General features: G+C 40.4%; 4 protein-coding genes across 12 annotated transcripts in view; 2 read left to right on the top strand and 2 right to left on the bottom strand.

The window, feature by feature from the left end:
• The first annotated feature begins 1,338 nt into the window (after positions 1-1,338).
• Positions 1,339-7,690, top strand: LOC121733263 (ubiquitin carboxyl-terminal hydrolase 30 homolog). 2 transcript variants are annotated; one of them, XM_042123480.1, is made up of 9 exons: positions 1,339-1,669; positions 2,234-2,406; positions 2,929-3,103; positions 3,567-3,736; positions 4,244-4,331; positions 4,906-5,033; positions 5,491-5,619; positions 6,366-6,544; positions 6,847-7,690. In XM_042123480.1, exons 1-9 carry the CDS (start codon positions 1,399-1,401, stop codon positions 6,968-6,970), a joined length of 1,437 nt encoding a protein of 478 aa, XP_041979414.1. In that variant the 5' UTR covers positions 1,339-1,398; the 3' UTR covers positions 6,971-7,690. The 2 variants fall into 2 exon arrangements, with proteins under 2 accessions (XP_041979414.1, XP_041979415.1); XM_042123481.1 differs by having other exon boundaries at positions 3,576-3,736.
• Positions 7,691-12,475: 4,785 nt separating this feature from the next.
• On the bottom strand, positions 12,476-13,441 carry LOC121733260 (eukaryotic translation initiation factor 6). Its single transcript, XM_042123477.1, has one exon. It carries the CDS (start codon positions 13,333-13,335, stop codon positions 12,598-12,600), a length of 738 nt encoding a protein of 245 aa, XP_041979411.1. The 5' UTR covers positions 13,336-13,441; the 3' UTR covers positions 12,476-12,597.
• Positions 13,442-13,728: 287 nt separating this feature from the next.
• On the top strand, positions 13,729-17,590 carry LOC121733106. Of its 2 annotated transcripts, none has more exons than XM_042123258.1 (7): positions 13,729-13,998; positions 14,355-14,474; positions 14,594-14,687; positions 14,995-15,095; positions 15,960-16,162; positions 16,562-16,782; positions 17,264-17,590. In XM_042123258.1, the coding sequence occupies exons 1-7, from the start codon at positions 13,846-13,848 to the stop codon at positions 17,548-17,550; spliced, it is 1,179 nt and encodes a 392-aa protein (XP_041979192.1). In that variant the 5' UTR covers positions 13,729-13,845; the 3' UTR covers positions 17,551-17,590. The 2 variants fall into 2 exon arrangements, with proteins under 2 accessions (XP_041979192.1, XP_041979193.1); XM_042123259.1 differs by having other exon boundaries at positions 14,597-14,687.
• An 8-nt stretch (positions 17,591-17,598) lies between these two features.
• The window catches only part of LOC121733105 (titin), a 74,868-nt gene continuing 70,389 nt past the window's right edge, over positions 17,599-22,077 (bottom strand). For 2 of the 7 annotated variants that reach the window (XM_042123251.1, XM_042123250.1), the window contains 5 exons: positions 21,221-21,328; positions 20,953-21,046; positions 19,939-20,074; positions 18,464-18,615; positions 17,599-18,163 (listed from right to left, as the gene is read on the bottom strand). In XM_042123251.1, the coding sequence (XP_041979185.1) occupies positions 18,040-18,163; positions 18,464-18,615; positions 19,939-20,074; positions 20,953-21,046; positions 21,221-21,328 (614 nt within the window). In that variant the 3' untranslated portion in view covers positions 17,599-18,039. Of the gene's footprint in view, positions 18,164-18,463; positions 18,616-19,938; positions 20,075-20,682; positions 20,712-20,952; positions 21,047-21,220; positions 21,329-22,077 lie in introns of those variants that run through there. The other 5 variants (XM_042123252.1, XM_042123255.1, XM_042123254.1 and 2 more) reach the window with 5 other exon arrangements.

Below are 22,077 nucleotides of genomic sequence, written 5' to 3' on the forward strand. Positions count from 1 at the left end.
TGGCCGGTCCGCCATTTTATGTTCCGGTTCTCCAAGGTACATAAACTGTCAAAGTGTCGTATTATAGGGATGTCGAAATTGAAAGAAAATATCGATATAACGATACATCGATATTTGAAAAAATATCAATATTGGTCTCGATAAATCGCGAAAAAAATAGGCACTTGAAATGTTCACAAAATACTCAGTTGTACATACATACATACTTTAATAATGTTATATCTTTAAACGAGCAATTCTTGTATATATATATAGCCGCCTGCCCCATATATATATATATATATATATATATATATATATATATATATATATATATATATATATATATATATATACAGTGTGTAACAAAAATAAGTGATAATACTTTAGGGTGTGTCCGTGTTCCTTGTCGAGAGTTCACCGTGAAAGTAGCAGCGCTAAAAGACCAAATTTTTTTTTCACATTTGTATGGGCAAGGGCCCGAGTGTCACGAGTTTCCGCATACAAAAGTGAAAAAAAGTTTTGGTCTTTCAGCGCTGCTACTTTCACAGTGAACTCTCTACAAGGATCACGTACACACCCTAAAGTATTATCACTTATTTTTGTTACACCCTGTATATATAAATAAATATAATTGGAATCTCGGAATCGGCTCCAACGATTTTTATGAAATTTAGTATATAGGGGGTTTCGGGGGCGATAAATCGATCTAGCTAGGAATCATTTCTAGAAAATGTCATTTTCATCGGATACCGAGCAAAGCTCGGTCAAACAGCTAGTAATAATAATTGATGGTAAAATTAAAATAAACTGTAAACACTTCGTGCGCGAGTACAACTAGTATTTGTCCGATTTTTTGGTAATTTTTGCCCGATATCAATAATGGCAACTTAAATAATAATTAATAAACTTAAAATAAATTAAATAGTTTTATTAAAATTAAGGAGGCTCCTTTATAAAAGAAACCATATTTGCCTATTTTGTCTTTTTGTCTCTATGTACTATAATACATAGAGACAAAAGCAAACCGCAAAAATGATATTTTTTTTATATAATATAAAAAAAATCATTTTTGATATCAATATAATATAACAGGACGCTCACTTATAACATGTTAATTTATCGATGTCCTCGACAAATATCAACCGAGTGTCCCATTGGCCATTACTATAGACCGCCATGTTTAGTTCTTGGCAATATGGCGCCGGCCACACTTTTTTGTAGTTATGTCGCCTCCATCTGTTTCCTTATTCATTGGTTTTAACTGTCAGCACTCAGCTGTCAGTGTCAAAATAATGTCACGAGAAATATTTCGATTTTGTTATAATTTATTTCCATAGACTTAATATATACTTTTATTTCAATAAATCTAAAATATAAACAAAAGTCTTATGAGGTTATTATTATAATATGTGAGTTATGGACGGGGGCGACAGGATTCTAGTAGCCGCTGGGCTGACAGCGGCGGTCGTCGTGGGGGCCTTTGTTTTGTGGGGTCCCGGAGGAGCCCCGAAGGTCCGCAAGCGTCGGGGGCAGATCGCAGGGCTCCAGAACCTCGGCAGGACATGTTTCCTCAACACCATGCTGCAGGCGCTAGCCGCCTGCCCCACGTTCATAGAGTGGTTGAGAAAATACGCGAAGTCTGATGGCCCCAATAGTATGATTACAACACTCTACACTGTCATAGAAGGTACGTATTGTTAAATATTGGTGTAATCCGTAAAATTTACGGTTTAAAAGCTTTTAAAGGGTAATTTTATTGCATAAGCTGTTCCATACAGGTAAGTATTGATTTATGAATTAGCCACCAAAGATTTGCTATAAGCTCTGGGCTTAAGATTTATTTCATAAGTAACACATTCCTAATGTTGTTACTTATATTAATATCTATTTTAGTCCTGAATGAGATCCATAAATGAGTAACAATATGCCTAGTATTGCTCGAAGTGGATAATAAGTCAGTGATGTTAGTCCATTCATTTACAATTCAGTAAACAAATAAGCTATTACTGTTACTGCTGTAATAACAACTAATTTGCATATTGTATTGCATGTACTAAACTAATTTGCCACAATTTGTACTACTCTGTTGAAAGCAAATTTTATTTATTGCCTAAAGTAAACTGTAAAGTCTAAATTCAACAGCTATAAAAATGTGGATATTATTGCATTTGTTCAATGCACCATACGCTGTACTAATTTATTTTGCTTACAAAAAGCTAGAATTGAAATATAAACCTCATATTTATTTCAGTTGTGAATGGAACTCATGAATCAGCTCGAGGCACTCCGGTATGTCCTCTGGGAGTGCTGCAGGCTCTGCGGGCGGCTGGCTGGGTCGTGCCGGCCGACCAGCAGGATGCTCATGAGCTGCTGCATGTCCTCCTATCCTGTATTGAGGAGGAAACTCAAGCTATGTCTAAGAAGGTTTGTTTGTTTATTATATACTAGATGACGCCTGCAACTCCATTGTGCAAAAATTCGTTTATCACACGGGAACCATACATCCTATGTTTCCTATGTCCTTTCCCGGGACTCAAGGTATCTCCATGTAACCAAATTTCTTCAAAATCTATTCCCGATCGGACATAAAGAGGTAAGAGACAGGCAGACACACATTCACAGTTATGATATTAGTATGGATTTTTGTTATATATTATAATGTTGGTAAATTGGTAAGAATTAAACATTGACATGATTACTTGACTCTTTTGCAAACACTTGAAAATATTACTGTACTATAGAATTCTTACTATGTTCCTATGGTTGCTAATATTGTGTAAAAACATGATACTAATCTTTTTACTTACGTTAGCTGCATTGTATTTTAATAATATTAATATTATGTTCTTTTAAAGTAAAATATTGGTACACGTCAGTTTATGTCAGATACTCTGTACAAACTTAGAGGTACTAATACAACACTGGACCAGTATTACTCGCTTTCAGCCGGGGTGTCTATCAGACGCGCTGGGTCTAGGCGGGTCGCGGGCGTGGTCGGCGCTGGCGTCGCCCGCGTCGCCGCCGTCGCTGTCGATGACGTCATCACGGGAGGAGGAGCCCGGGCGCCCCGCCCGCCCCGCCTCCGCCGCGCCCCCTGGAGAACCGGAGCTCATTAACCATGGTGAGATAATAGTAACAAATTGATTGTGTTTTAAAGCGGGCCCCTACAAAATAAATTTTATTGCGCAATATCACACACAATATTTATTGAACAACTTATTTGACATTAAGATTGAAAGGCGGGCGCGTTCAATATTAACCCTAGACGGTCAAAAATATTGTGTATGCTTGTATGTATGCTTTGTCATGCCACTGCTTGCAAAGATTAAAAAACCAAGTAGTATACATTATTATTATTAGCCCACTGTGTCCCACTGCTGGGCAAAGGGGAAGGCCTTTGCCCAGGCCTTTTTTTTCTTTTATTTCATAATTGGCGATCTTGTGATGTTACTGGCCACTCTTTGTCGAACGCATCCAAAGTATACATACAATTGAAAATTAAAACAGTTACAACTTCTAATTACATAACATTTTGTAAGTAGCTAGTAATGGTCCTCATGTAAGTTGTAATAATTACGATTAAGTTTTTTCAGATGAGACTCCGGGCAAGCTATCGCGTGGTGTTTCACGTTCGTTCTGCCACCTGGGCGCGCTGTCGCGGCGGTGGGCGGGGCTGACCGCGCGCCCGCCCCCCGCGCCGCCCACGCGCGGGACGCTCGCCACACGGACTGTATGCACCGTGTGTTCATACAAGGTATTTAATAATATATAGCCTTTATTTTCACCTTTGTTTGATTTTTTTCCTTTAACTTGACTAGCGGGTCAGTAATGCCAACAACCAGGTCTGTTTGCCCTATTTTTAAACGAACAACCGGAAAAACTCATACAAGGTATATCGAGGAGATTATGATGATGAAGGTATATCGGAAGATGGTCATTCTGGTATATTGAAACAAAAAAATCATGAAAATTGACTTTTATTAATCTGACTGAAAAGATATTTTGTTTCCAACATTTCATATTGCGCAGAGTACATAACATGTTTTTAATTCCCACTTGCCAGGAAAATTAACCAACTAACGACCAAATCGGATTCAAAATGATAACATATACATAGGTATGAATTAAAATATGATATTGCTATGCTAAAAATGTTGTAAGGCAATCAAAACTTTTGTGCTCAATACACACGCACACACACAAACACATACACACACACACACACACGGTTTTGACTATAGTTTAAGTATGTTTGTTACAGAGTCCAGTTCGTTATGACAAGTTCGACAGCATATCACTGTCGATGGCCAATGCCACTACTAACTCGTCAGGGACGTACAGCTTAAATGGTAATTTAATATTTGTTATTTAGATCTGGCAATTGGCATCATAATATGAAAGTATAATATAGTATTAAAGATAGTTATGAGATGACAGCAAAACTATTTAAAGAGCCTTAACGTTAATGCACGAAAAATAAGTCAGGACTATCTATCCATGTTGCTCTCTTTGTCTTATAATATGTTAACTACTCGGGCTGCAGAGCTAAGATCGAGGCTCTTAGAAGACTTTGGTTGCCTGCACAATGGAAGGATCAACAGTGTACTTTCGGAGCCGTTATCCCAGAGGCAATAAAATTGTATAGTTATTTGGATCTGTCCCTTGTGTAGGGGACACTGTGTTCACCTATAAGGCTGACATTAACACTTAGTGTTAAAAGCCTCTATAAAAAAAAGATTAAAAAAATATATGTTAGCAAAACCATACGAAAGACAGTGACACAACCACATGGATACTTTTCCTCTCTTATTATGGACCCAATAGTCTTCAGTCTTATTCCTTGTTTATAAATAAGGCAGTATCCGTTTCTAGAAACCACTATTGTATTTTAAAAATCCCATAACCCATACCAAACCATTGCAGGTCTGTTGCGCGCGTTCACGGCGCCGGAGATGGTGAAGGGTGTGCGGTGCAGCAAGTGCAGCCCCGACGACGCGCCCAAGTCAGAACACGCGTACACCAAACACATACGGACCGTTAGCTTTGGGAAGGTAAGACTAGTATAATTCTTTCTAACTAATGTTATAAATGCGAAAGTTTGTCTGCCTGTTTGTTACTTACTCATGCTTAAACGGCTGAACCGGTTTAGATGAAATTTTGTATGATCTATGAGAGACGGGAAAGGATATAGGATAGTTTTTCTGGCGGAAAATTGCACCGTTCCCACGCGATAACAGAATTTCTGTGCAACGGAGTTACGGGCATCAACATAAATATTTATTTAAGATTTCAAGTAAAGAGTAATTTAATATTACGAGTTTTTAAAAATTTCAGCGGATGTTTACACACTACAAAAAAACCTACCTTCCATTCAAGTATTAGTTTCTTAAATTTGTTTTTAGCAAGTAGTTTATTTAGTTATTAGCTCCCAGTGGTAGGCATCACTGTAGATTCGACTTTAAAAAAGTGTATTTATTAAAATATTTTAAAAAATATTCCATGTTCCAGCTGCCGGCGGTGCTGGTGCTGCACGTGGCGCGCGTGGAGTGGCGCGGCGGCGGGCCCAGCAAGCGCGCCGAGCACGTCGCCTTCCCCGAGCTGCTGAGCCTGGCGCCCTACACCGCGCCCCGCACACAGGTACCGTGCATGTTGCTGAGCGAACAGAATACTTACGACTATCTGGATTGAGCGAAATATTAGGCTTAACTCACACAATTTATACGTGGGAGAGCCATGCTTCAGCACGAATGGGCCGGCGTGAAACAGCGCTAGCGCTGTGTTTCGCTGAGTGAGTGAGTTTACCGGAGGCCCAATCCCCTACCCTATTCCCTTCCCTACCCTCCCAAATTCCCTTCCCATTCCTACCCTTCCCTATTACCCTATTCCCTCTTAAAAGGCCGGCAACGCACCTGCAGCTCTTCTGATGCTGCGAGTGTCCATGGGCGACGGAAGTTGCTTTCCATCAGGTGACCCGTTTGCTCGTTTGCCCCCTTATTTCATTAAAAAAAAAAAAAAAAAAAAACAAAGCGCAAGAATACGAAAGATGTAGTGCATCAAATTCTCTTACCTTTTCGAAAAACGAGACACAATAGCTTATCTATTGTTATCGCGGCCGGATGTGGCCGCTTGGGGCTTCATGAATTAGAAATGTTACGATACGAAATAATTTTGTGATTTATCACGAATCTGAATAGATCTTTCGTAATTAATCACAAAATCGTGAGCTATGAAAAAAATAGTGCAAGTCTTTGCCCAGCAGTGGGACACTATAGGCTACTAATAATAACATCTTTCGAGTAAGTATTTTTTCTACACATTACCTAATTAGTAATTACACTACATAACTTTATCACTACGTATAAATTTAATTATTTGTTTCGCAGGAGTCGTCGCCGTTTGCGGGCGCGCCGCTAACTGTGGCGGGAGCGGGCGCGGCGGGGGGCGGGGCCGGTGGCGGGGCGCGGGCGCAGTTCCGGCTGGCGGCGGCGGTGCTGCACGTCGGCGGCCCGCGCTCCGGACACTTCGCGACTTACCGCCGAGGCAACGGCTTTGAGAGCAAACGGTTAGAGACATAGTTATTTATATATTTCTATTAAGTATAAAAGTAAACCAAGGTTAATACTTTATAGGTGTTTTTAAATATGTAGTATTATTGTATTATACCATTGTGCCGTAAACAAAAAGTTTACTGTTTTTAAAAAAGAGCTTTCGTACAGTATGTAATTGTAAATTAATGATAAGTGAAACACGGGGAAGAGTGTAGTTTAACATTCATCGGAGCTAAATATTGAACTACCATTATTGAAATACAAAATCGCAAACATATTTATTTTTTTATTGATTCATAAATAAAAACTATTTCAGATGGTGGTATACGTCAGACACGCTGGTCCACGAAGTTTCTTTGTCGGAGGTGCTTCGTTGCTCCGCCTACATGCTGTTCTATGAGCGCACCGGCGAGCCTCCGCCCATCACCACACACTTCTAAAGCGGTTTGCGACCCCTGACACTGCACGACAGCTGCTGAGTGACACCACTGGTGTCACACACCTGACGAATGACGCGCCAGATGGTTTCAAATACCTGACATGTGACGCGCCCGATGGTGTCACACACCTGATAAGTGACACGCCTGATGGTGTCAAACATCTGACATGTGACGCACCCGATGGTGTCAAACGCCAGACATGTGACGCGCCCGTTGGTGTCAAACACCTGATATATGACGCGCGCTATGGTATCAAACACCTGCTAAACCACGCCTACCAATATGCGAAGCTTGCTGAATACGCTACATTCAGTGGCTTGTGTCATTACAGTAGTGGTGAATATATGTTATCCGACAGATTATACTGTATACTGACAATAATTTATTTGGTTGCTGGCATACTAATTTTTATTTTTGTGCAAGTGTTACTTGATACATAACAAGTGTATACTTTGTGTGCATGACAAACGGCACGATTTTCGACTCGAATTAGTATTTTAGAGGCTAAAAGAAAAAAAAAGTTTATCATACAATTGGTTTTTGTTATAAAAAACGTAAGGACTTTTAAATATGACAAACATTAAACACCTACTTGTTTGTTAAAATCACATTTTGAAAAAATCTGTGCCATAATATTATTTATCTTCTCTTGATAACTTTTTCAATATTAATAGTATCGTCTGTCAAGAAAGTGAAGAAATTAAAATGTGGCAACATCGTAGTGACATCCCTTTTTTCTTAGATTGATTTGAAAGGGATGACACTACAATGTTGCCACTTTTTAATTTCATCACTTTCTTGACAGACTATACTGACTTTTTGAGTATTTGGCTATTGACTTTACAATGAATTAAAATACGCTTTAGTTAAAATTAGCTAATGCTTTGTGAATAAAATACCATACTAAATTGAGAATAGATAACTCGTAAACAAATTTTAGCGAGTTATTTTGCCTTAGACTTGACTAGGATTCCTCTCAAAGAGACATTGAGATAAAAAACAAAATGGACTATTATCGTAATGTATTAAGATTGCCCCAGAAGTCTTCGTATTTTGAACCTTATAAAAAAGTATAGTGTAGCATACTACGAATAATATTTCTAAGGAATCGTAACTCCCATACTATTACCGTTTTAAATTTGGTTCCTTTTGATCTGTCATGTAACGTCAGCCTAGTACCGCTCAAGGCCACCTAAATATTGCAAATGTATTGAAATGTGTACCTAAGGTACACTTTTTTGACAAGTATTGTGGAGTTATGTTTTTTGACGGAGTTACTTTTCCTTAGTTTTTATGATTCGTAGGTAGCATATGACATGTGATTTCCAGAGTTAACTGCGGCACTCAAGAACGTAGCTGTAATTTGAAGATTTTGACATAAGCCATACATTATCTGTCAAACTCTTCATTAAATTGAAGTTTAATCATCATTAAAATGTCGCTGAGTGCGGTCGTAAGTCTTGTTTTTCATCAATACCAATGTAGCCCACAACTATTTTTCGATATTCTGTCTTTACCTGTTAGAGTTTTAAATAAAAATCTCCCTTATGAAGTTTTATAAGTCTTTTTCTAATGTTTACAAACATCTTATGACATTAATGCTGAGCTTATGAAATTCATTTTTGACTGTTCTAGAATAAAATATCACCCATCCCTAAAATGTGTGTTGTAGTTTCATAAATTATGTAAAGACCATGCTCATGCCATATCAAATAATTCAGCATAAAAATAAAATAGGATCTCGATTCTCGATATTATTATTTAACACAACATTTTTGGGTTTCAATTTATTTTGTAATAAAATGGTTGCCAAGGAATGAAATGTTGAGACTTGAGTGGTTGTAAGTGTACAATGAATTTAGGTTTAGATAAAAATCTGGGTCATATTGAAGTCATTAATATGTCTGTTGTATTTGTGTATAGTTTTTGTGATTATATTTGTGTACATGTCGCAGCCGACTGGTTTAAATAGCCGTTCAATCAAACAGCTAGCCCTTTGACTGAACAACGCCATTCAATCACACGGCTATACGTCGTTTAGCCGACTTGTTGACTACAACGTTCAACACTACAGCTAGACGACGCTTAGCCATTTGGTTTGTTTTTGTTTTGGGGGGGGGGGGGGGGCTCCTCTTTTATTTGGCGGCGGTCGCCGGCTGCTACCGCAGCACGCTCGCTGCGCTCGCTCGGCTCCCTCTGTGTTTTGGTCTAAGTTCTAACCTAACCAACTTTTGGACTTTCTGGATTGTGTTTGTTCTTGTTTTGACGGTGGGCTGGCCCCCCGAACCCCCCTTTCGGGGAAGGCTGCGTCCATCCATTTCATAATCCCGTAATTTCTCCTCGAATATTTGTTGAAATATTAATTCACTCGTATGTGCCTCCACAATTTTTGTCTCTTTAATAACACTAGTAACTTTTATTAACTACTTTCTTTCCGAAAAACATCCACAAACACCAACAAACACCTGCTAGTTGACGCCATATTGTAAATAAAACGCACCTAGCGCTGCAGCGGTGCGCGCTGAACTACTTCAATTAGACGGCGGCTTTTGAATCAGCTGTAGTGTTGAAAGTTTTGAGCGACTAAAATATTCAATATAAAAGCTAGACGTGTGATTGAATGGCGTTGTTCAGTCAAAGGGCTAGCTGTTTGATTGAACGGCTATTTAAACCAGTCGGCTGCGACATATATTTATGCCTTAGTACGAATGTTTCCCTATTTTCGTACTCATTATTGTGTAATAAAACTAATTTACAAATAAAATAATTCTGAAATATTACTGAAATAATTAAATTTTAGATCCTTGGCAGAATAAAAATTGTGTTACCATATCCAAACATACAATAACACTCATAAAAATATATAAAGCTCAATGCTTCTTGTAGCTTTTACAACTGCATTTACATTGGAAGGCTGAATTTTTTATGTATGAAGACTGATTCATCTGTCGCTTGCAATTTTTAGGATCACCTTGTCTTCTAGCGAAAGGCTTGCACAACATACACTAGTCTATTACTTATTGTCTCTGGTGTTTTTATTATTGAGAATGTAAAAGAAACAAGTTGTACACTTTGTTGGATACGATATAACCTAAAGGTCAACGAACTATAAAATGTGTTGAAGAAATACAATGACACATTGTAGTTTTTTTCTACACATTTTTATTTGTAGCATTCATAGGGTGCTATTGTTTGTTTACTTATTTTATGTTGAATCTGAACGACTCGTAAGTATAGTAACGGCCCGGCAGCACCTACGTCTATTTTCCGAAGCTTCGTGCTATTAGACGATACTATTGGACGATACACGCAAATCGTCCAATAGTATCGTTTTTAGCGCGAAGCACTACGCATATGCGGCCATGGCATTAGAAAAAAAAGATGTATGACCATCATTAGAAGGACCATCATCATTTTATACGTGGCAGAGCCAAGCTTCGGCACGAATGGGCCGGCTCGACCGGAGAAATACCACGTTCACACAGAAAACCGGCGTGAAACAGCGCTTGCGCTGTGTTTCGCCAAGTGAGTGAGTTTACCGGAGGCCCAATCCCCTATCCTATTCCCTTCCCTTCCCTACCCTCCCCTATTACCCTATTTCCTCTTAAAAGGCCGGCAACGCACTTGCAGCTCTTCTGATGCTGCGAGTGTCCATGGGCGACGGAAGTTGCTTTCCATCAGGTGACCCGTTTGCTCGTTTGCCCCTTATTTCATAAAAAAGGAGCTTATGATGGTCAAAGATCTTAATTTTTCTATGGAAATGACCTGGATATATGAAAAACAAGATCTATTAGCATAAATCTAAAATGTGTATAATGTCTTTCCCATCTAAAAAAGTGTTCACTATAGTTACAGCATATAGCTACCATCTTAGAAGTTTTATAATAAGACTTTCGTCAAAAATAGTTTAGATTGGCACTAACTTAGCTTTTTCTACTTGACATCAAACCTTCATTAAGATAATGAGCTAGATAGAGTAGACGGTGTGATATGTAAGTTGTAACTGTTTGAACTTGTCTCAAATTTTTATAAATTGTATAATACGTATAACGTAAATGGTTTGCACAACTTTGAAAACACTTTTTATCTAGTTTTTATCTTATCAACATCATTGTTGATGGTTACCTGTTTTATTTAAGCCAATCGAAAGCTCTAGTGCAGCTATCCCCAACCCGCATGCGGCCCGCCGAGACTTTGTGGCCCGCGTGATGTTAATTAAACCTTTTTGAAAATAACGCCTACCGGCAAAATAATGTTAAGTCATCGTGAAAGTCGTGATTTTTTTTTCACTTTTAAATCGTTAATTTTGAAGAATGTTATTTTTTAAACCTGAAAATTGTTGTTGCGGCCCGCGACACCAAGACCAAAACATGTTTGTGGCCCGCACGAAAAAAAGATTGGGGACCACTGCTCTAGTGAATATATATTAACTCCTATAAAAATATTAAAAAAAAACGGGTATAAAAGTTGTGCATGGCCTATTATAACACCTGTTTTGAGTGGACAGCTTAGGTGTTGTTATTATGTATACCAATGTATATATTATTATTGTCTTGAAATATTCTTAGCTGATGGTGTATTTACTCAAGATTTTTGAAATATTTGTTTGTAGAAATACATTAGTTTCAAATTATGTTTTTCACACACAGTTTACTTATAGTGATTAGTTTAAGATGTGTTGATATTATTGTGTGGAGACAAATGTATATATTTTATGTATGTAATTTATACTGATATTATATATTGTTAAATTTTGTGATTTGGATATGGTTAAACTTGTTTCAACGTTGGATACAAATGATGTAGGGGTTTTTCCAGATCACTGATGTAGATAGGTGTAATATTTCATCCCTTTAAATAAACTTTCACCATACAAAGTATGCGTTTTATTAACCATCCAGTCTGAGAACACTCAAATGAAGAGCTGGCAAACCGGATTAGTCTGCGAGAAAAAAATTAACACAGTGGTTAAAAAACTAGTATTAACTACTACTGAAATATTCCGGTTTTGTTTGAAAATGGTATTTTTAAAGCCTTTTTAACCGGTTTTGATTGAAATAATTAACAGGAAAGACGTAGATGGGTCGAGAGAAGACGATTTGAAAAAAAATAATACTTTTGCACTCTGGTGGACTTGTCCGGTTTTGTTTGCCAGCTCCACAAAATATATTAATTATTGGATGTTGCACAACATTATTTTGTGACTATTTCAAGTGCCTACAGGCTACAATATAGCCATTTTTGATATAGAGCAAAAGGCAGAAACAATCGTGTCTGTTGAATGGAAGCCCGCTCAAATTTTGAAATTATTTTAAGTACTGTTGTTATAACGGCAACAGAAGTCAAAAGAACAGAATCTGTGAAAATTTCAACTCTCTAGCTATCAAGATGTGTTCTCAAGATACAGCCTGGAGACAGACAGTGAAGTCTTAGTAATAAGTTCTCTTGGGTTATGGAATCCTAAAAATGCATGACAGTTGCACTATGATTGATAATAAAGAACAATTAAAGTTTTAGTGTTTTTATTTCTTAAAAATTAACCAGCTTATTTGTCAACATAGGTCTATGTTTCATAAAACAAATATCACATTTGTAACCGTATGAATGGATTATAAATGGTGCAGATGTTATGACATACTGTCGATGAGGGAGGCACGCATTGTGGATGTGATAGCACTCGGTTTGGCATCATTGAGCTTAAACACACTCTCGATCACTGAAATTTCGGTAGAGGTAGTGTCCATACCACAGAAAGCACTCCAATCGTTGACAACTAGACCCGCAGCAACCACATCGCTGCCTCTGTTGACCGTGCCCGCTACGAGAGGTACCTGCAGAAGTGACGACAGCTCGTCTTGATCCTGAATAGTGGTTTTCGGGTGCACGAGCCCGCCGCGGTTACTGAGCGCGGTGTACGAGCCCACCAGAACGTTTCCCGCCACCGTTTGTCTGAACACCTCGACGTTGAGTGTGTCCGCCAGGATTTCCTCCGTATCTCGGTCGAGGTCGGGGTGCACTAACGCCACGTAGTCGTTGCACGCGATCACGTTCCCGAGTGCACTGAGTCGCTCCTCCACTCTCTGCACTTTGACGCTGTCGGGCAAACTGTTGCGGATGTGTTGTAGCTCTGTGTCGGTGGTGGACGAGGGAACCAGCAGGCCGTTCTTGTTGGCGACGGTCATGCGCCCGATGATCCTGCAGCCCGCTATACTGACGTGCACCACCGGTACTGTGTCCGCGAGCTCCGCCTCGAACACGCTGTAAAAATTTTCTGATCCCCCGATGGCGACGAGGCAATATGAATTTGTCAATTTACTGAACACTCCCACTTCGTTATTATTCTCGAATTGTACACGGACCGCCATAATTTTCGACTATTTCTGTATTGCTAATTATTTCACAAGAATCTTGTAATTTCACGTGGGGAAATTAAAAAAATATGAGGTTGTATTGTTCACCGATTGCTAATGCCAGAGTGACATTGACATAATATTATGACAAATGCAGCATTTTTTTACATTGGATCAAAGACAATTTCGTTTTTTTTTATCACGTCTACTAAAATAAATCATAAAGATCATAAATATACAGCCTAATAAGAAAAGCAATGTGCCGCGTAAAATTGCAAAAATAGATTTCATTTTCAAATACATTAGAGTACATTCAAAATAGCTTTCGTAGTTGAGATCATATAATTTCACTAGCTTTATATATTTACATATTGACTTATTATTATTCATTGTCAATTTTATAACCTCTCTGTAAAAGTCAGAAAATGATCAGAAAATTGGAAATGTATAAGTAAAAAAAAAATACGCACAAAAATATGAGCAACAATGATTATTTTTCAATATGATTCTACCACATTTTAAAGAATGCAATCCCTGAACAAACAATTATTTAATCAATACGCAACTGCTGGTTCAAAAAATAGATTTGGAGAATACAAGCGTAATATCATTCAACAAGCCCTAAAAGAGGTCAACTTTAATTTTCATAGAACCAGCAGCTCATCAATTTTAGTGGAGGTGATTAAGTAACGCTTTGCTTTAATAATGTACCTACCCTATTTGCGCCACCAGTCACCTGCACCTAGCATGTTACCGCCACCACAGACTGTTCCTTCCTAGACTAGGCTAGGCTAGTAGTGGCGCCACTATCGTGTCCAAGAGACATGGGGTCAGACCTTAGGGCCAAGGTCCGAGGTGCACTTTGCTGCAATGTCCAAAAAGACAAGGGCTTGAATCAGGCAAACATCCCTTTGCTAAGTGGAGTAATTACTAAGTATACTCTTTACTGAAAAACTGTGCTGTTAAAGTCCCAACTTACTCTCTTCCATGCTTGATGTTACCTCCATAAGTACCTAAATGAAATAATTTTACAGGACCTCAGTTCACTCACAGCCGCAGAGAAAATAATACACTCAACGATTTATGGTTCAGAGGAGTCGACTAACAAATTACAGATTTTTGAATTAAGAAGACATACACCACTTCTGATGGCCGTAATTATATTTAAGTATATATATAGTATCATGTATCATGACTAGACGGCTTGATAGTAGATAGATATACAGTTGATCCAATTTGCTGATACATATATTAATTCTAATAATTTCCATAGAAGAACAAGCCGAATAGTCATAATGAAAGAGAACTTCGTCGTACTGATCAGCAGACTGATCACAGCAGAGTTCTGCCAGAAATTCAATCACCAGGTTTGTATACTTACCTAATATTATTATCATTTACAAACTACACGTAGCTCTCAATATTAAGGGTCTATACCTACTCTATCCGTATTCCGTGCCCTTATTAGTTATTTAATAACGTTCGCGCTTGCCAATTAAGCTTAATAATATTAGCTTTTTTCACCAGCAAATTCAACAATAGGTACTACCTATAATTTCTATATAACAAATTTATTATGGATAGGCAGACAGCAGTCGACCTACGTAATTTGGCCAAATGACGTACGTCCGCCATCTGGTTATGAATCAATTTCTCTGATAGTACAATTCATAGATGCAGACGATGGGCCTGCCCAGCACACGTCGCCAGTGGCGGCCCCCGGCCGCCCGCTCTCCATACTGGGATCGGTCTGCGCGCTGCTGCTAGCTAAACAGGTGAACTAAAAGTGAAGTTGAGAGTCGAGAGCTCATGCAGTCGGTGTCGAGGCCTTCTAGCTAAATGAAATTACAAATCACCGCGAAACCTCTACAGGGTGTAACAAAAATAAGTGATAATGTTTTAGGGTGTGTACGTGTTCCTTGTAGAGAGTTCACTGTGAAACTAGCAGCGCTGAAAGACACAATTTTTTTTTTACTTTTGTATGGGAAAACTCGTGACGCTCGGGCCCTTGCCCATACAAATTGAAAAAAAATTTTCGTCTTTTAGAGCTGCTACTTTCACAGTGCACTATCTACAAGGAACATGTACACACCATAAAGTATTATCACTTAATATAATAATATAATATCTATGGACGCTTCACACCACGTCAGTCTGGCCCCGTGCTAAGTACCTAAAGGACTTGTGTTACAGGTACCAGACAACGGAAATATATTTAATACTTTTATACTATACATATATTTGAGATTTTTATTATATCATACACATATTTAATACACATCCAGACCCGGGAACATTGAAAACTTTTTGTTCCGTCGGCGGGATTCGAACCCGCGACCCCCGGCTTGAGTTACCAACGCGCTCACCACTGAGCCACAGAGGTCGTCAATAATCGTCTTATTTTTGTTACACACTGTATACATCGTCTCCATTTTTATTTCTGGTTCTCTTACTGCCCCCTTTAGGGTTTAGCCCTGTAGCGCCCAATAGGGGGCGTTATCACCCACTTTGGAAAAGAGTATAAAGACTGCTCGAAAGTCACAGGATGAAAAACTCAACCACTTTATGCATTAGCTGTTAGCAAAATCTACGATGCGGCCATACCATAATAACTTTATCGTCGTCAATATATTTTATAGGCGTCATCACCAAAACTCGCGTCGAGCTCCATCTGCCGCATCTGCTTCGGCGGGTCGTCGGGCGCGCGGCTCGTGCGGCCGTGCGCGTGTCGCGGGACCGTCGCCGCCGTGCACCGCGCCTGCCTCGAGCGCTGGCTGCTGGCCGCTGCCACGTCACACTGCGAGCTCTGTAGACACCACTATGTGGTCACCAGGCGGCACAAGTAAGTAACCAAAAGAGTATAGGTTAACAAAATAGAATTCCTTTTTTGCCCTACGCGAATTAAGCTAACAATAGCTACTGATTTTGGCAGTATGTGTTGTTCGTTTCACCGAAGCATTTTCGATTGTCAATATAGATTCAATATATCTATAGGTAAAGGACCTAAAGGTGATCGTACATTTATCAGCACGCACGCTCTGAACGCGCGACATTTTAGATGTGAAACCTCGCACATTCATCCGCACCGTACGCGCCGCATTTCGTGTACTATGCGGTGCGTTTGACACGTAGGTACGGCTCGTACGGTGCTGAAAATTTTGCGATCTTTAAGCGGAAGCACTCTCCAACAAACTTAATTCACATTCCAAGTACGGAGTAACATAACATGGTCTTTCCCCAGATGGTCGCTATGGCGTTCTCTCTGGGAGTGGGGCGTGTCCGGTCGCGGGCGCGCGCTGGCGGCGGACGTGGCGCGCGGCGCGCTGCTCGGCGCGGCGTCGGTGCTGGGCACGGCGCGCATGCTGCGGGCGGCTGACGCGCTGCTTCACGCTGCAGCGGCTAAGGGGAGCGCAGCAGCACTAGCTGCTAACGTGTTCTCCTCCGTGCTTATAGGCATCATTGGTAATGTGCACCTGCAGGAGTCTATATTATTTGTTAAGCCTTTATTCTAAAGCCATTATTCTTTGTATTTTTGATACCCCATATAGACCACCCTATCGTCCTCTTCTATTTTAAGTAAAGGTACAATTCCGTGCATCTCGACTTCTATATTAGCTGTCGTCGGCCGCTCGCGACAATAGTCATGTATGAAAATGTATGGCACCGTTTCTAACTTTGATAGACCCTATCGTCCTCTTCTATTTTAAGTAAAGGTACAATTCCGTGCATCGCGACAGTCGTAAGCCGCGCGCGGCCTACGGCTGTCGTCGGCCGCGCGCAGTTTACGACTGTCGCGATGCACGGAATTGTACCTTAAATAAAGAACAAAACCGTATTACATGAGTAATACGGTAAAACAATCGAGGACAATGGATGACCATTATTCTCGATTGTTGTGATCACTGAACCCAACTTAAGCATTAATAGTGGACAATTACCGTAGGAGCCCTAAACGGTCTGCTGACGACGTGGATGCTGCTAAAAGTGCAGGAGCACCAGGCGTCGTGGCGCGCGTGGCGGGACTCCACCGTGCTGGTGCGCGTCGCGCTCGACCCCACGCCACCGCCCACCCCGCCCAACGACTTGACCAGCGACGAAGCCACACCCCCGCCCACCACCACGTCTAGTGTCATATCCTTCGACACTGCGAGCAGCCCCGCTGAACTCTCAGAGTGTGCCACCAACGTCGTTGAGCCTATAGTGGGGCTCTTAAATGACCCACCCGTTTAGATAGGGTACGTTCTCAATAAAACGACACTTAAATTGTTAATAATTATTTATTTCTATTCATAATATAAATTATTATTTTAAATACTTAGTCAGTTTTAAAATATAAAGATTATTTCAAGCGTAAGTGAAATCGGAAGAAGTATTAGTGGTCGAGTAGGCGCGGGATGCGGCTCGCTTATGTAGAGGAATAAGTGGAGCGATCCGGCCGGGTTAGCGGAGACTGCGGCGGGTTAGTGCTTAACGCTACATAATATACATCACATACTGAGTACGATAAATAGGAGGACGAGACGGCGCTCGGACGAGTCGGGCGGACTCCGACGACAACAACATAAAATTTGATAAAAAAAAACAAACGTTCTTTGGGCTTTTGACATTTGTGACTGCCGCGTTCGACTAATTTGGGACGGCAGAAAACATAGTAGCGACTGCTGCTCGCAGAGGGCGCGCGGGAGACACGCGCCGCGGCGCCCTGTGCGTGCGGGACGCTCACTGCTCGTCCTTGAACCGGCGGTAGATGGACTGCACGTACGTGAAGACGCACTTCCAGTCCGGCTTGCGCATCGCCACCATGTCGTCCACGTCGAGCAGCGGGTAGATGCCCGCCTTCTCACTGTCAATACACAGAATACAGGTATAGCTTCAGTTTTAATACTTATAATTTTGAAAAGAGAAAAATTCTGGTAATTTAAAACTTTATGTAAGTTACTAAAAATCAAGGTTAGGCTGACATATCACATACATAGAACCGTTATTATTCTCATGTGTGTCCTACAAAAAAATATGTTGACAAAAAGGCACCGCAAAATGAATGAATAAATAAAAATACATTGTGAGCTAATAATATGGTCTTGTCAGCTAAAGTCCACCATAATTAACAATAATAATAAAATATATTTAAAAAAACACTCACTCGGCAACTTTGAAGGCGAGCGTGAAGTTGTGGCGGCGCTTGTCGGGCGTGAGCGCGGAGTAGTCGAACGCGTCGGGCAGGAAGTGGTGCAGCAGCGCGCAGAACGCCAGCCCGTCCGCCCAGCTCGTCGAGAAGTTCTCCAGCTTCACATTCTGCGCACACGCATTCCACGTGAGTCATTACTCATCACTGACATGCTTTATTAAGGCCGACGTGTTTGTTGGTCATTTTGTTCGCGCATGTCACAATTCAAACTTTAATAGTATCTTAATATTTGGTTACCTGTCACGTTGACCTGTTTTTATTGCGCATGTCAGAATAATGTCATGTAATGGCAACGTAACTAGACGTACGAATATTTAAAACAACTTGTTAGTGACGTTGCCATAACATGACATGATTTCGAGATGCGCAATTAAAGATTTGCGCGATACAAAAATGAGACGATACAGGCATGCGCCAAAAAAAAACACCAACGAACACGGCCTATATTTTTATGCCTTTGAGCTCTCGACCACTACGACACCATGGTGACGATTAAAGAAAAATACATGCGTGTTCAAGTGTCGCAACCGACTGTAGCGCCATCGTAGTGTCCTAGTGGACAAGATCTTATGCCCCCGTGTACCCCTAAGTGACTTCCACACCAAAAACAGTAAGTTAAAAGGACTAACATTAATCCTTAGCAAATATCTATATACACATTGACCTGGTATGAGCAAGGTACAATATTGAATATATTTTTTATTTATAACAATATCACTCCTTTTAATATCAGAACACGCACTGAAATCGAATATTAATTAACCACTAAAACAAAATTTCATGCTTTGACGATTTACTCGTTATGTCATAAAAATAAAAACTTTGTTATAAAAACCTAAACACTATAAAACATACTATATAATAGAAGATTAACTGTGATGACGAATGATGTTTTTAATGGTCGATTTCCGTTAATTTATAACCAAAGTAATATAATTTGGTTACACGATGATACAGTTGATAAATATATAGTAATAACGATAGCATATATACAGAGAGTAGCACAACGTAAGCGTGAAGCGTAGTGTATGAGTGGCGCGGCGTGCGCGTGGGTGCGCGTGTTAGGTGCGCGTGCGCAGTGATCGTCACATGCTACAGTTCGCGATCGCGATTAAGTATTTCACCCCCGCGTCACCATTAAACGTAATATATATACAAAAGTTGTAAGGACTATAGTGACCGTAGACGTTGTGAAGGCGTTTAGTCAATTTACAGTCAACATATTATATTCTTTACATCGCAAAAGGAATAGCTCTTACTATTAAAAATTACTTTAATTGGTTCTCGAAGGCAAGGGTGTGTTATGTACAATCTACATTGACTACTGATACAAAACTTAATAGCCAAAAATACTGAAGTTTTGCAAATGTTTACATAGACGACACCGTTGTCGGCGCATCAGTGGGGGTGGCGCGGAGGGGGGAGTGTACCTCGTATTCCCGGGTCTTGTCGCGACACCAATGCAGCAAGCGCTCTTTAATAGTGACGGCGCTGGCTTGCAGCGCGGGGTCCGTGAACCGGAAGTAGGGCTGCGTAGAGCCCGGGCTCTGCGGGGTCTGGGGCGAGCTACAAGCGGAGCTCCGGGTTAGTCTCCGTCACGACAGGCGACGTCGCCGGTGACGTCACAGTGCGGGCACACGCGTGTAGTGCGGTATGTACGGACGTTCACAGACTATATGCTAGTGGCTACATTCACGAGTGTAATGATGTCACATTCTAATATACTTATGATAAATATAACTAAGAACATACGGAACAAACGAAACCATAGAATATGATTTGTTGTTTTTCTAAAATTAACTTTAAAGCATTCAGATTGATCTTATGCGTTGCAATAAATATTATGTAAGGTAAATGACTAGTAGATTGGACAGTACCAGTCATTGGAAAAAGCACAAAAACACAATATTTATTAATGTTGCTTTAAAAGTTTCCTGTTTTTAAATTAAAAAAACGTCTGTTTTTAAAGAAAAACAGTCAGTTTTTAAAGCAACATTAATAAATATGGTGTTTTTGTGCTCTTTTCAATGACTAGTACTGTCCAATCTACTAGTCATTTACCCTATTACAATTGACACTCCGTACGTTCTTACTTTTTACAGCTAGCAGGCTGAATATGATTCTTGAAGTGAAGCAACGATTATACATGTAATAATGTCATATATTGTGTTTACATACTTCTTATTTGTATCCACAGATGTGGCTGCCAAAATAAATAACATATACTTTGTAAAATATTATTATTATCAAGCTGGTATAGCATAAGTTTTACTAACATATTATTCATTTTGTCTAGACTAAAATAAAATATTATCTGATAATGATAGTACTGCAGAAAGAAATAGCATTGGTCTTAATAGAACTTGATATTGTTTGAATTTTTCCGAAATAGGAGAAGATGACAGCATTGTTATTACTAGCTAGTTTAGGTATTGATTTCTCACCTAGGACTGTTGGTGGAGTTTTGTTTTTCGAGCTGACGGAACTTGGCGAAGGGAGACACGGGCTTAGGTGCAGGCCGGCTCAAGCTCTCGATCACTGAAACAATATCATCACGTCATTTTATACTTTCATGTCTGTGAAATTTAGAATACCTAAAATATTTAATGTTTTATTGGAAGTTACAAAATTCACAATATTTGTGAAATTTCTAACAGAGTGATTAGAAAATTTATATTTATTTCTAAATTTTAGTTTGAGAAAAACCTTTACCTTTAGAATTTTTAATTGTGGTACTACTGGCTGTGGTACTACTGCTAACGGTTTTTTCGGATGAGTTCCTCCTTACGCTCGATGTCACAGTCGTTACTTCTTCTTCCTCTGTAAATTTGAGCAGAGCGTCATTTACATTGTACGATAACGAGAAACGAATTTACAGATAAATCTTGAAATAAGACATGAACACTTTCAAACAACAGCAAACAAAGTATAGTACAATAATTATGCTTAAAGCTATTAGTCAAAATAACAACACGGTTACGGGAGTCGGTGAAATGAGCACGTTTGTTACTGTATATACATAAACGTGAGGGTGATCCGCGGGGCGGGGTGAGATGGGCGTGGGGCGGGGCGAGGTGGGGCGGGGCGGTCATGCGGCGCGACACAAGCGGCAGGCGGCCACACACACACGACTCACGCGCGTCTCGCTCGTCTCCGCCTAACTAGTGGAATGTGCGCGCTACGCGAGCGCCGACACCAGGTCCTCGAACGCGTCATCGGCGTTGCTCTCGTCGAGGAACTGCAGCTCCGACACCGTGGGCATGGTGCGGCTCCGACCCAGCGTGAAGCCCGACGTGGCTGCGCGCCCGCGACTCCGCGCCGCCGGCGCCTGGGGGGACGTCGCTTTGCCGCGCCCGGAGAGGTTTTGAGTCGCCTGGCCCGAGAAGTACGCCTCCACCGTTCTCTTCTTTTCGGTGATCTCGTTCTGCGCTATTCCTCCCTCGAACAGTTTCGGAGCCGCGAGCAGATTCATCGACTTCGTCCGGGCTACTACTTTGCGCGCCGTCGACGGCTTGGGGGCTATCTCACCGAACCTGTGCCAGGAGCCGGAGCGCGCCAGGGCGGTCCCA

The sequence above is a fragment of the Aricia agestis genome, chromosome 13 (assembly GCF_905147365.1).
Source record: "Aricia agestis chromosome 13, ilAriAges1.1, whole genome shotgun sequence".
Lineage (NCBI taxonomy): Eukaryota > Metazoa > Arthropoda > Insecta > Lepidoptera > Lycaenidae > Aricia > Aricia agestis.

Coding starts and splice junctions, on each gene's coding strand:
- LOC121733263 (XM_042123480.1), top strand. CDS start 1,399: ATGGACGGGGGCGACAGGATTCTAGTAGCCGCTGGGCTGACAGCGGCG. Junction 2,407..2,928: donor CTCAAGCTATGTCTAAGAAG/GTTTGTTTGTTT, acceptor ACTCGCTTTCAG/CCGGGGTGTCTATCAGACGC. Junction 3,737..4,243: donor GCACCGTGTGTTCATACAAG/GTATTTAATAAT, acceptor TGTTTGTTACAG/AGTCCAGTTCGTTATGACAA.
- LOC121733260 (XM_042123477.1), bottom strand. CDS start 13,335: ATGGCGGTCCGTGTACAATTCGAGAATAATAACGAAGTGGGAGTGTTC.
- LOC121733106 (XM_042123258.1), top strand. CDS start 13,846: ATGCAATCCCTGAACAAACAATTATTTAATCAATACGCAACTGCTGGT. Junction 14,475..14,593: donor ATACACCACTTCTGATGGCC/GTAATTATATTT, acceptor TAATTTCCATAG/AAGAACAAGCCGAATAGTCA. Junction 16,163..16,561: donor GTGGTCACCAGGCGGCACAA/GTAAGTAACCAA, acceptor GTCTTTCCCCAG/ATGGTCGCTATGGCGTTCTC.